Source organism: Vitis vinifera, chromosome 7, assembly GCF_030704535.1.
Source record: "Vitis vinifera cultivar Pinot Noir 40024 chromosome 7, ASM3070453v1".
Classification (NCBI taxonomy): Eukaryota; Viridiplantae; Streptophyta; class Magnoliopsida; order Vitales; family Vitaceae; genus Vitis; species Vitis vinifera.
In genome coordinates this window covers 30132548-30147130 of record NC_081811.1, presented here as the reverse complement: position 1 = coordinate 30147130, position 14583 = coordinate 30132548, and the positions used below count along the sequence as shown (strand labels likewise).

The window sequence follows — 14583 nt, the reverse complement described above, 5'->3', positions numbered from 1 at the left end:
TTTTCAGTTTGTTTCTTACAGGTTGAGGATTTCACTGACCGGTCCCAGAATGTTGCAAGGGCTGTTGCAACGAAACAAGTGACTAAGATCTACAAGTGCATCCATCATTCTCTTCATTGGATTTCAGTCTTCATGAATGGCCGGATGGAAGGACCCAAGTTAAGGCGGCGTTTGTTTGGTCAAGACCATGTACCTAAACCTCTGTCTGGTCCAGGTCAATTACCTGTTCCAGAGGATGGAGGTAAAAGTCTTGATGAAAATGCAGCGAGTGCCCTGACCCAAGATGACTTTATTCAGACGAAGAAGCCACGATTAATGGATGGTTGGGCAGGACAGAAGCATGATTCTGTTGAGCTTGCAAGCAATGTAGCTTGGCCTTCTACACAACATTTGGTTTATCAAGCTCATCAGTTTGCTCCGGGTCCACCTCAACTTCCCTTCAGTCCTCTGCAGAACCCAGTATGTTTTGCTGGGTCACAGAGTTTGAATGTGATGCCTCCAATGCCTTCCATGGGGCCAATGCATGGCTGGGGAGGACAGCAGCATGCTCCTGGTGCAGCTACAAGCACTGCAGCTGGGCCTTTTGCTATACCCTTTGCTTATCAAGTGCTTCAGGCTGCTCTTGGTTTGCCTCAACTCCTTGATGTTCCTCTTCAACAACCGGCATCTGCTCCTCTGCAGACCATGCTACATTCCCATGGGCTACAGGGTTCAACGACAACAGTCCCAAGGCCTTCTGCTGAGCTACCTTATGCGCGACACAACTGACCTTTGAGAGAAGTAAAGCGCAAGAAGTAAGCCATTCCCCAAACCTTCTGCCAGAATCCACTTGTGTGGTTTCTTGAAGAGATCTACACCCAAGCTATAGCATAGTCATAATTTAATACCTTTAAGAGCACCAATTTGGAGAAGTTAGCATCAGAAGAGGAATATTTTCTTAGCTGTACACTTGTTATTTCCAGCCATGCAAATTGTAAATATAACAGTAAGTTACCAAAGAATTGAAGCTTTTTAGCTACCATTGTGTGGGAAAGGAAGACAATATTGGTGAGCCAACTTTACTTTTCTCTTCAATTTTTTTAAAAACTTCAACTTGGGCATGGGGTTGTGTATATAAGTCCTTGGAGTAATCTCGGAAGTTATTGTTTTTATGTGGAACAAATAGGTCGTTCTGAGTTGCGTTTGACTTTGACGTTCAGATTAGAAATGGTAGTTGTATACTTGTATTTGCTGTGCTATTGAATATTAGCCCTGTTTGGGATTATGATTAACTTGTACGTTTAAAAGGAGAAGAAAGGATGAGTAGAATTTAATAAACAAGGAATATGAGAAAACAGAGTGGTTTATTATTATTATTATTATTAATTAAAAATAATAATAAAATCGAAGTAATAAGCATTACCACCAATTTTAGCCTAACAACTAAGCTTGGTTGTTCGAGGGTGACACGTGGCATAAGATATTCTCTAACATGTTAGAGAGACTACTTTTAGGGAGTGGAGTCGGGACTTTCTGTTCTCTCCTGCGAAGTGACTGTTTTAGAGGGCAGTGCGGCAGCGGAGAGCCTGCTTTTTGGTTGGGTTATAAAGAGGATTTTCTCTGGAGTAGGCGGCAAGAAAAGCGGTGAGCGAGAAGAAAAGAGAGGGAGAGGAAGAAGAGGAGAAGAGCAGAGGAGGATGGTTTAGCTGGCTGATTGGCTCTCACTGGTTTTGTTGATTTTGGCGAGGAGAGGGGAGAGGGAGCACCATTGTTTCTTTGAGTGGGGGACTGTTGGTCACCGGAGCTAAGAAGGATATTCATTTGTGGTGGCCGTTTTTGGAGGGCTGTAGAGGAGAGGAAAAACCAGAGTAAAAGGAGCAGAGGGAGGGGAGAACCAGAGGACAGTTCGTGGATTTCCGGGGAACTTTTGGAGAAAGAACAGTTAGAAGCCCAGCGCACCTTGCTGGAGAGGAGCCCTTTCAGGTATGGTTATTGTGGATTTCCCATTCGTTTCAACCGGTATGCTTTTCTTCTATTTTTCTGCAGATTCTTGGGTGCTGTTTGTTGATTGGGAGTAGACATTAAAGGCTACATGTTTGTTGCAGCTGATCTCTAGGTTTGTTTGGTTGTGTTATAGCATGTTCATATCCCTCTTTTTATTGGTTTTTGTTGAAGATTAGTTTGGCCCTGTTTCAGTTTCCCCCTGAGATGTCTGCAACCATGTTTTGATTTCTATTTAATATCCGTTTGGTTTCACTTACCCACATCTAAGCCCGTTGATTGAAACATGAAACGTGGCTTTGGTAGCTTTATATTTGCTTCGTTCGTTTGTGCTCTGTTTTTTTGTTATTCTCCTGTTTTTGGTATCCTGCCTTGTTACACATCAGTTTGCACATCCCTACCTGAGGGAGCTGGGCACTGCAGACACAAAACATTGGTTTGTGGGTGTAAAGGGTTGTAGTAGCTATCTGGTTTGTGTGGATGCTCAGAATGAGCTGTGGGTATTGCTGAAGGAAGATCTTAGCTCATGGGTGTTGAAGGTGATTGAGGCTCCTTTGGATGGTATTGTGATTGTTAAGTCTGACCCTGTTGTGTCCTTCCTTGAGGCTGTCCTTGAGAAGTCTTGCAGATCTGTGAAGAGTGAGTCCCCGAACAAACAACCGTCTCTGTATAGAGACCTGACCTTCAGGGAAAAGTCTTGCAGAGACCATTGACGATGGCTGCATTGGTCCAAGGGATGATCTCAGTGCTTGTTTCAAGATCTTTTTCTGAGAAGCTTGGTTGGGACAAGGATTTTATTAATCAAATCCGATGTTTTGGACCTGAGACCACTGATCCTAACATGGTGGTTGATATGCGTAAGGGAGTTTAATATCTTAATGAAATCAAGGATTCTGTTGTGCTGGGCCTCGGTGGGCATCAAAGGAAGGTGCATTGGCTGAAAGCCATGTGAGGGGTATTTGCTTTGAAGTCTGCAATGTGGTCTTTCATGCTGGTGCAATTCACAGAGGAGGTGGTCAAGCCAATAATTGTGAAATTAATGGAATGTAAGATGGACTAAATGAATCAAGTTGGGACTATGAGCCACTGTACAGAGTCTATATTTGGACAGCAGCAATGACAGAACCTTCAATCAAAGCGACTGACATGGAGTTGACTCTCTCTACTGGGCCTACTGATTCCAATATACCAAGCTTGTAACCTGGTTGCAAGGGAGAGTTATTGATACTAGTTTGAAGCTACAGAACACTGAAGCCCATCATTTTTCAAAGTCAGAATTTTCTTTTGGGGAAAATGGGGCAAGAATATGTTAGCATTCATTCCACTGGTAACCAAGTGGATGATCTTTCGGTTCCCTCCCAAAATCGGGCCACTCATTTCTTGGCTTTAAATAATGACTGGAGTTAGGGACTTTGACCATTTTTGGGTTGAAGGTCCAGCTGGACATACAGAAACAAAGAAATCTTACTATCCTTTAGCCGTTAATGGCACATTGATGGAGGAAATGACCTCCCTAGAGATTTCCTGTCCGAGTTGTACCATTCAATCTGCAAAAGGACTTGCCCACTTGCACGAGGATTGTTGCCTTAAGATCATTCATTGTGATATCGAGGCAGACTCCTGATCAGACTTTATACTGATAAAGGGAAGTTTGCCCTCACATTGATTCTCATGTCAGCTTCGTGGATTCTGTGCTATCTTTGGAGGTTTTAGTTCGAGCACCAGAAGGGTTCTCTCTATGGTACGGACCCCATTCAACAATGGTGCACCTGCTGTCAAGCTTGAAGGGTTTTCTGATGCTTCAGAAGCCAATGAATAATGGTGTTCCCCTCAAATTTTTTGTTTTTTTTTTGAAGAGTTTTTAAAAATTTCTTATCAAATACCATTGTTTTTAGAAAATACTAAAATAGGTTCATTAGGGTCATTCCGATTATATATTTTTATATAGAACAGCTTTATTGATACGATTAATGCTTAAAAGTTGTATATACAAATTGATCCATAATAACTATATTATCTCTTTTCTACACATAACTATATTTTTATAAATTTTCTCTTTAAAAAAATCAATTATGTCTTTATGAATATGTTGATATCCACATTTTTGTAACATTTAACAAAATAGTATAATTTTTATAAAAAAAAATATCATTTATGATTTTATTATATTATAATTTCAATTTTAGTGAAAACTATTTATTTGTATTTAAAAAATTATTTTTACTTTTATAAGACTTAAATTGAATTAAATTAATATTATACAAATTAAATATATTTTTATTGAAATAAAAAAATTAAAAATAACTTATTCAAACAATTTTTTTTCTTTTTTCTAAAGAGTTTTTAAAAACGTTTTATCAAATACCATTGTTTAAAAAAAAAAAAAAAAAAAAATTCTAAAATAGGTTCATTAGGGTCATTCCTCTTATATATTTTCATATAGAACAACTTTACTGATACAAATTGACATAATCATCTCTATCTATCATATTTTCTCGTAAATCAATTCTAATATTAAATATTAAGAGTCTTAATTTAAATAAGAATTCTTATGGTATTTATTTACCATATGTAACTACATAAAAAAGGATTTTCTATGGAACTAACTTCTATATTAGTCTATTTTCATTTAATTTAACAATTGATTAAAAGAAAACTTTAACGACAATTGCACATACCTAAATCAATCAAATATTGATATTTCTATACAATTATTCTATCTAATCAATTCATGCATTTAAATTGTATTCATATTGGGCAATGTAAAAAAATAAAAATAAATAAACATTTAGACAAAATAAATAAATAAGATTTAGAAAACAAGATGAGGTTAGAACATGTGCATGAAATTCATGAGAGTATGACATAACAAAAATACCATCGTAGTTGGATGTAACTGGTCATTTTGTTTATGATTGAAGATGGGTGGCACACTTAATCCATACATGACTTGTTTAGTGACTCAAATGTTTCAATCAACAAGAGAGTTTTAACTATAACAAGACTTTACTTAGAGTCAAACAAGTAATTATTCATACTACTCTCTCTCTCTCTCTCTCTCTCTCTCTCTAGAAAATGGTCTTAGATGGCCTCTACTCTAACTTCGCATTACCAATGTTTTCTAAAATGGCGTCCCTAAGAAATGTACATGGAGAAACTACATAATTTCTTGCATTTGAGGTTGTTGTCTTATAATCGATGTATGTGAAGCAACCCCATATATTTGTTGATGCAAGATATCCACATCAAGTGTATTGCCTAAAAGAACCACTCTTTGGCTTGATGCAATTACCTAATACTTAATTCACTTTGTTAATCCCCTTCATTATCTTTTAAGAGTTCATTAGATCCAAAAACTAATGCAACAATTTTTAGTCTTAATCACTTAGACATGGTTAATTTATGTTCATATTTGTGTCCATGATTTCATAATTGTTAGAAAAATCAACATTCAATTCTCTTATTTTTAGTCAAATTTTACACTAAATGTCTGTACTGATTAAATTTCTTTTTAGCAATGAGACTATTAATTCCCCAAACTAATCTCCTCTTGAGACAATAAAAAAGAAATTATCACTTTTTTAGGGAGTGTATTAATAGGATTAATGTTTTAAAGTGGTTGTGGAAATAAGATAGAAGTGTAGAGTGATTTGATGGATTAAAATATAGATTCTCTAAATAATTTTATATAACTTCATGAATTCTTCTATGATATTAATTTTTAATAATTTATAAATTAAAAGAGGTAAATCACACATTACTTTGAGAGACTTCACTCTACTAATAAATTGAGAGTTGTAAAATTTTGCAATATTAAAAAAGACATAATTACACTTTTTCTTTAATCTTATTCTTGTCATGGTGGTAGAATGATGAAAATTAATAAGGAAAAAAGACTTCTTTTCTATTTTTTAATAATTGTCAATTTCATATCATCTTTATAGACCCCATTTTTATAAATTTCATTTATGATATTTATTTTTAAGTAATTTAAGAATAAAAAAGAGACTTTATAAGTAGTAAATATCAATAAATGAATACTTTCTCCATTTGTTTATGACATATGCACACATCTTTAGCTTAATTTATTGGAAGGTGAAGATATAAAATTGGCTATTTTTTTTTTTCAAATTTTATTATTTTTTTAACTTTTCTTATGATGAGAATTATAATATTAGTGTCTTCATCTTACCACATTAGGAAATGAGTGATCAAATTATCATCGTATTTATATTTATTTTTAAAATAATTTTAGATACAATGATATTAATATAAGTAGAAATTTGTATCACATCAACAAAATATAATAATACCATGAAAAAAATCTCTTATTAAAGATTAAACTCATTGGAAAAAATGTAACTCAAAATAAATAATGATTCTCACTCAACTCCATAAAATAATATACACAAAAGAAAAAATCAAGAAAAAGGTCACTTTTGATCTTTAACAAATATTTCTTTCTTTCTTTTTTTTTTCACATTTTCTACCCATTAATGATTTTGAAATTTTTTAAGATGACAAAAATTCAACCTAACTCTCACTTTTCTTTATTTTTTTTTATTAAAGAAATGACTCAAAATAAATCTTAAGCCTTCAATAATAGTAGAAAACCAATTATTCAAATTAATTCACTACCATTATACCTTAAAAGGAATAAAGTAAAAGATAAAGTTGCTAGTGTATGAATACTAATTATTTCTTCTCACCAAGCCTCATAAAATAATATGCAAGAAAGAAAAAGCAAAAAATAGGTCACCTTTTACCTTTAACAAATGTATATTTCATTATTCTCACATTTTCTACCCATTAATGATTTTAAAATTTTTCAAGATGACAAAAATTCAACCCAATTCTCACTTTTTCTTTTTACTAAAGAAATGACTCAAGATAAATCTTAAGCCTTCAATAATGATAGAAAACTAATTATTCAACTGAGCTCACTACCATTATAGCTTAAACTGAATAAAGTAAAAAATAAAGTTGTTAGTGTATGAATAGGAACTATTTATTCTCACCAAGCCCCATAAAATAATATGCACGAAACCAAAAGCCAAAAAAAGGCCACATTTCACCTTTAACAAATGCATCTTTCATTCTTCTGATATTTTCTACCCATTAATGATTTTGAAATTTTTCAAGATGACAAAAATTCAACTCAACTCTCACTTTTTCTTTTTACTAAAGAAATGACTCAAGATAAATCTTAAGCCTTCAATAATGGTAGAAAACCAAATATTCAAGTGAACTCACTGCCATTGTAGCTAAAAATGAATAAAGTAAAAGATAAAGTTGCTAGTATATGAATAATAATTATTTATTCTCATAAAGTCCCATAAAATAATATGCACGAAAGAAAAAACCAAGAATGAAGTCACCCTTGACCTTTAACAAATGTATCTTACCTTCTTCTCACATTTTTTTTTTACCCATTAATGATCTTGAAATTTTTCAAAATGACAAAAATTCAACTCAACTCTCACTTTTTCTTTTTACTAAAGAAATGGCTTAAGATAAATCTTAAACCTTCAATAATGGTAGAAAACCAATTATTCAAGTGAACTCACTATCATTGTACCTTAAAAGGAATAAAGTAAAAGATAAAGAAGTTAGTGTATGAATAGTAATTATTTATTCTCATCAAGCCCCATAAAATAATATGCACGAAAAAAAAAAGACAAGAAAGAGGTCACCTTTGACCTTTAACAAATGTATATTTTCTTCTTCTCACATTTTATACTCATTAATGATTTTGAAATTTTTCAAGATGACAAAAATTCAACTCAACTCTCACTTTTTTTTTTAAAGAAATGACTCAAGATAAATCTTAAGCCTTAAATAATGGTAGAAAAACAATTGTTTAACTGAACTCATTATCATTGTACCTTAAAAGGAATAAAGTAAAAGATAAAGTTGTTAGTGTATGAATAGTAATTATTTATTCTCATCAAGCCTCATAAAATAATATGCACCAAAGAAAAAGGTAAGAAAGAGGTCACATTTGACCTTTAACAAATGTATATTTCCTTTCGCATATTTTCTACTCATTAATAATGTTGGAATTTTTCAAGATAACAAAAATTTAACTTAACTCTCACTTTTTCTTTGTATTAAAAAAATAGCTCAAGATAAATTTTAAGCCTTCAATAATGGTAGAAAACTAATTATTCAAGTGAACTCACTACCATTGTACCTTAAAAGGGATAAATTAAAAGATAAAGTTTCTAGTGTATGAATAATAATTATTCATTCTCACCAAACCCTATAAAATTATATGCACAAAAGAAAAAAACCAAGAAAAAGATCACCTTTGACCTTTAACAAATGTATATTTTCTTTCGCATATTTTCTACTTATTAATGATGTTGGGATTTTTCAAGATGACAAAAATTTAACTTAACTCTCACTTTTTCTTTGTATTAAAAAAATAGCTCAAGATAAATCTTAAGCCTTCAATAATGGTAGAAAACTAATTATTCGAGTGAACTCACTACCATTGTACCTTAAAAGGGATAAATTAAAAGATAAAGTTTCTAGTGTATGAATAATAATTATTCATTCTCACCAAACCCTAGAAAATTATATGCACAAAAGAAAAAACCAAGAAAAAGATCACCTTTGATCTTTAACAAATGTATCTTTCCTTTTTCTCATATTTTTTACCCATTAATAATCTTGAAAATTTTCAAGATGACAAAAATTCAACTTAATTCTCACTTTTTCTTTTTACTAAAGAAATGACTCAAATTAAATCTTAAAACCTTCGATAATGGTAGAAAATCAATTATTCAAGTAAACTCACTACCATTGTATCTTAAAACGAATAAAGTAAAAGATAAAGTTGTTAGTGTATGAATAATAAGAAACAAACAAAGGTGCTTTTAAATTATTTGGTGGCTCCTTCTTTCTATTGTTTTAAAAATCACCCTTCTCCCTATTAATTATTTTTTTACTCATTGGTACTCTCATAACATCTCTAAACAACTAAATTTAAATAAAAGTATGTTATATAAATAGATAATTATTATTGTTTTAATCTAGATATTATTTTGCCTCAGCCGATATATCTTGAGCCACTTAGATCATGACCAACAAAATTTAGTGATATGATTTAATTATTTTAGAGGCGTAATGTACTTTTTCAAACAAATGTTGAATTAAAAAAACCACCAATTAATTAATATGTAATTTGAAATAGTAAATACAACAATAATATTTTTAATATATGCCTTAAGTATATTAAAGATTTTAATTTTTTTAACTTTTGAACATTACATTTTTTTACAAAGATTTAATACAAATTTTATGTTTCCTTCCTACCCATTAAGATTAAAATTTGTTTTTTCTTTTGTTAGATGACTTGTAATATGTTTTTCATACTTCTAAAAGAATAATAAGGTGCATAAGCAAAAAGTATGTCCTTATATATCCTTTTGTAATACACTACTAAAATTTAGTGGTAAAAAAATCTTATATTTGAAATTGTGTTGTAGATATTATCATGAAGTCATAATTGTTAGGGTGAATTCACAATATTCCAACAAACATCAGAATTTTTCTACCATTTCTTTGTGTAAAACTAAATAGGTAATATCAACTAGCAACAATAAATAAATAAATTCATGCAACATAAAAAATAAATCAGACACCAAGATATTTACGCGGAAAACCCTCAATGCAAAGGGAAAAATCACGGGACCTAGTCCAGTTCAAACTTCCACTATCAACAATAATGGGTTATATCTACCTTTTCTAAAATAATATCTAGAGGTTGGCAAATATATCAAGAGCACATATAACCTTGTATTATACAATCTCTCTTGGCAAAAACAAAGAAAATTGGAGAAAGTATACAAAAAATGTTGTTACTGTTCACGGGCAGTAATATCAATTCCCAAGCTCAAAATATGATCTCCACTGTTCAGATTGTAGCTACTTGAGTTTCAAATTTTTCCTTCAAGTTTCAACTTGATCAGACCTCAGATGAAGCGGGATCAGCTCGTTGATGAAATCTGGGCAGTGAGATGCGTTTTTTTCTCTCTCTTCTCTCTGTTTTTATTTTTTCCAATTTTTTTTTAATGCAACTAACTTGGTCCCTGAGCATATGGGACCCACTCCCTCACATACGAGGGAGCCCAATAATAATACTTATCTTTTTCACTACTACTCTATTAATTATTTATGAAAAATCATTTACCAAACAGTTAGTTAAAGATTACTTCCTCAATTTTTTTGAGTCAATATTGATCAAGTAAAAAGGAATAATAGTATAAATATTAATATAAATAATTAATGATGAAAATAATAAACAAACAGACAAAAATAATGTGGATGCGGTTCAAAGAAGAAAAATATAGTGGCAATATTTTTTATCCAAAAGAATGTTTCCAATAGATTTTTATTTGATATATGGTCCTATTAACTCTTTTGATAACATGACCATATTTAGAAAAATATGTATTCTTTTTTTCAATCACCTTTGTAAAGAAAAACCAAATAATAAATGAATGGTGTATGAGCTAGTAATGGGGCCTAGTAGAAAGTGGAAAAAAATATAAGTGGGTTTAAATTCTTATCAAAGGGTGTGAGCAAGAAGAGGAAAGAGACGAGAGAACAATGGTGGGGTGTGGGACCTAGGAGTGTGCATGTAATGGAAAGTAATTTTAGTGAAAAAAAAATTATATAATTTTTTTTAAGAACCTATATATTTACATAATTTAATGTTTTTAAATAATTTGAAAGTAAAAAAAAAGACTTTGTAGTTGATAAAAATAAACAAAAGGTTACTATTGTATTTCCTTTTGAATTTTGCAAATATATATATATATATATATATATATATATGAAAAGTTTTTGGAAATCCTAACAAATTTTCATCGAAAAATCATGGAAAGACCTTGGCTCTTAAAAAAGGAAAAAATAAAAATAAAATGACAAGTTTGTTGATAACCTACAGGTGAAAAATAATTTATATAAAAGAACACAACCTTAACCTCAACTTTGGATTGAATCCGTACAAAAACATTGAATTAATTGTTTAAGATTTAATCATAGCCAAAACGAAAAGGAAAAAAAGGAATATATATATATATATATATATATATATATATATATATATCTTTTTTCATTTAAGAAACATGCCTGAGTAGAATTTCTTTATCTGTTCCTTTATTTTTGACACAAAATTTACCTCCAACTGTCAGGACAATTCCCTGGATAAATTGCCTTGCTCTCCAAGAAAAATCAGTCACCAATCCTCAATGTTCACCTCATCACTACTCTATAATCTCATTAATCCAATAATTTAATCCATCAAAATCCCAGGAAAAAAGGGAAATCAGCTAAATTCAATACTCTATGCACACCATCTGAAGATCAAAATTCCAAAATGTGGAGAAGTTGCATGAGGGTCTCACAATCTGCTCTACAATCCAAACTAGGGTTGGGGTTTTGCAGAAGATTGAGTTCGAGCGAACCCAGAAAGCGGTTTGCAGCGCTGTGGGGAAATGGCGATTTTGGGAGACTGGGTCTGGGAAGCTTGGAGTCACAGTGGAGGCCTGCTGTTTGCTCTGCGTTTGATCACCACAGCCTTGTTGCCATTGCATGTGGCGGAGCCCACACCCTCTTTTTGACAGGTTTCTTGTGGGTTTTGATTTTTGTTTATGTTTCAGGATTTTGAGATGCATGTGTGGGTTTGGTTGAATTGGGTGCCATTTTTTTGGTTCCTGGCAAAATGAGGGAAAGGAGGGAGTTTGAAATTCTGAATATTCTGTTTTGTCCTTTTTATTTTCCACATTTTTTAATAATTTTTGTTTTCTAATTCTGTCTATTACATGTTGGTTTAGGATTAATTTTGATCGATTTTATAGTAATTCTTGATAATTCTGCCTATTTTAAGCGAATTTGTGATTAATTTGGGTGAATTTTATAATAATTTATGATCATTCTGTCTATTCCATGATGATTTATGATTAACTTTGATTGAGTTTTGGGGTTAAGGGTCAGTTTTAAGGCATGGCTTTTTGAAAACATTGTTTCAAGCAAACCCAAAAGTGAGTTGCAGCACCATGGGGAAATGGTGATTTTGATGAATTGGGACCGGGAATCTTGGAGTTACAATGGTTCTGCATGTCACCAAAAACCTTGTTTATGTTGGCTGTTGCTTGTGGCAGAGCCCAGAGTCCCCTTTTGATAGGCTTTTAGGGCTTGCTCCTTTCTTTCTGGTTCAGAGTCTTGATAAATGCATTTGGTTGGTTGAATTGGCTACCTTTTGGTTGCTGAGAAACATGAGCTGCCGGAAGGTCTTTGAATAATAAGTTTGTGATCTTCAGAAGTCTACCCATTTCAATGTGTTACTAACTTTCCTAAAAGCTCGAGTATGTTGAGAGACAGACTAGCAGGTTTACAAATAACAAGTTTGTGATCACAAACAAATAGATGGAAAGAGGATTTGCAGGTAGATAAATAACAACTTTCCTAGAGTTTTAGGATTTGGGCTCATAATGTATATTATGTTTGAATATCATTAATTTTAATATGACCTAGTTGTTTTGCTTTTAACTTCAGCCTTTTTTTAAACAGGATTTTGGGTTTGATTCATTGTTTTTGGTTCATTATTTCAGGCAAATGTGTTGGTTTGGTTGAATTTCCTGCCATTTGTTTGGTTGCTAAGAAGAACAAGGAAGAGCAAACTTGTTTGTTAGTGGAGATGGAAATGATTTTTGTGAAAACACTTATTTTCTAAAATGAAAATAACAAATTTGTTTGTTTTCAAGGCAATTGTTGAAGTGCTTGCATTTTTTAAGATGTGAAAACCTGTACTGTAATGTCCGTTAACCACCCCACTTCTTTTTTTCTTTCTTTCAAGATGATCTGTTTTCAGAAAATGTTTCTGAAATATTTTTTGAAACTTGTTACCAGACCTTTTTTTCCCCTTAAATCTTGTTTTCTTTTTTGTGTTTTAAGATGATCTGTTTTCAGAAAATGTTTCTGAAATAGTTTTTGAAACTTGTTACCAGACCTTTTTTTCCCCTTAAATCTTGTTTTCTTTTTTCTGTTTTCAAAAACAGAAGGTAGTTCTCATTGTCACCATCAAATGGCCTGTTCTGATCAATTTTGATCAGATCAAATTGGTTCGCTCTTAATTTCAACTTTTTTTATTTTTTCCTGATGCATTCAAAAGAAACAAGGAGCTTGACTTTGTTAAAGTTCATTGAAGTCCTGATAGGTCTTGTAAGAAATGTCATCATATGGTTTTCAGCATTGTTTGGAATGTTCATCTGTTGATGGGTAAGTTCTTTCACCTTAACCTCCATTTTTCCCCCACAACTTCCCTAAGCTTGGGCACTTGAAATAATGGAGCTATTTATCCATGTTTGCCCCAGTGGATTGTTTTGATTTGCATCATTCTGTGAGGTGTTCCAATGAAATAGTTTCTTATGGTGAAGAATGCGTAGGTATCTGGAGAGCTTGTCAGTTAAAGGTGATGACGATTTTTAGAATTGTTAACATGGTAATGAAATTGTCTAGAAATAATCCATTGCAATCCACAATATTAGATGCCAAACTTTATCTTTGTAAAGTTAGAGATAGATGTGTGAGAAGCAACAAAGGCCAAATAGGTGCCATTCAAAAGCTTAAATTGGTACTGGAGTATTCCTGGAATGATACTTCCACTAACATATCCTCATGATGATGCTCCATGTTTGCTGGAAAATCCGCTTGTATAGATTTCTGGTCTAAGGGATTGAGAAAAATAAAAGCTCTCTCAACTTACAGTTTTCTCCAAGGACCTTAGAACACAAGACACCACTCAAAATGCAGGTTTTTTGGAGGCACTGACCCTGTATGTGCGCAATAGTTTATAAGAAATGTTTGCATTCAGGGATTAGTGGAGACGGTTCTAGTAATTCCATTGCTTAAATAAGAACTAGAGTGGGGAGTGCCTGATACCTGCTAGGATATTCTGGCTTGAAAATCTGCATGCAAATTTTCTGATCATGAGGGCTGGGGTGGGGCATCACAGACTGCCAGCTAGATTCATATAAATAAACAATCTCTCTAGCTAGGTTTTGTTCCCATAAACCTCAAAGGCGTGCAGAAGCACCATCAGATTGCTTTAGGGCATCAGATCTTTTATTTATGACCTCACTTGGTAACCAAACCTATTAAAGCCCTTGCCTTCCTCATCAGGAACCAAAGAACTCAAGCTTACTAGGATTATCTGTACTACAATCCGCTGGATTGCATTCTCTAGCAGGAGAGCAATCTAATCTAACTTAACCAGCTTCTCACTTATGTAAAACATGTATTTTCATTTTGTGAGCTATAGCTTATGATAACTATTCAACTTTATGATGCATAGTTCTTGCTCCTCTTTGGTTGAAAGGTTATACTTATTTGGAAGACAATTGATTATTTGATATGTACAGTATATTCACTGTTCTAATTTGTTTATTGGTAATTTTTTATAGTCAGTTAAATCTTATATAATGTTTGCTTATCATCTAGAATTAACCTTTGCTTTCTGATGAGCGTGCTTTGTAGAAAAGTTTGTTTCAATTTGACTTTGTCTTGGTGTTTTTCTTTCTTAACTTTATTATT

The 14583-nt window shown here is 32.4% G+C and overlaps 2 protein-coding genes across 8 annotated transcripts in view; both read left to right on the top strand.

Moving 5' to 3' along the window:
* Positions 1-3974, top strand: part of LOC100247367 (protein HESO1) — a 37337-nt gene extending 33363 nt beyond the window's left edge. For 6 of the 7 annotated variants that reach the window (XM_010654655.3, XM_010654656.3, XM_010654654.3 and 3 more), the window contains one exon: positions 22-3974. In XM_010654655.3, coding sequence (XP_010652957.1) covers positions 22-768 — 747 coding nt within the window. In that variant the 3' untranslated portion in view covers positions 769-3974. The remainder of the gene's footprint in view (positions 1-21) is intronic. The other variant, XR_009466277.1, reaches the window with a different exon arrangement.
* A 7126-nt stretch (positions 3975-11100) lies between these two features.
* Positions 11101-14583, top strand: part of LOC100259340 (ultraviolet-B receptor UVR8) — a 34711-nt gene continuing 31228 nt past the window's right edge. The window contains exon 1 of the mRNA XM_002273037.4: positions 11101-11615. Coding sequence (XP_002273073.1) covers positions 11369-11615 — 247 coding nt within the window. The 5' untranslated portion in view covers positions 11101-11368. The remainder of the gene's footprint in view (positions 11616-14583) is intronic.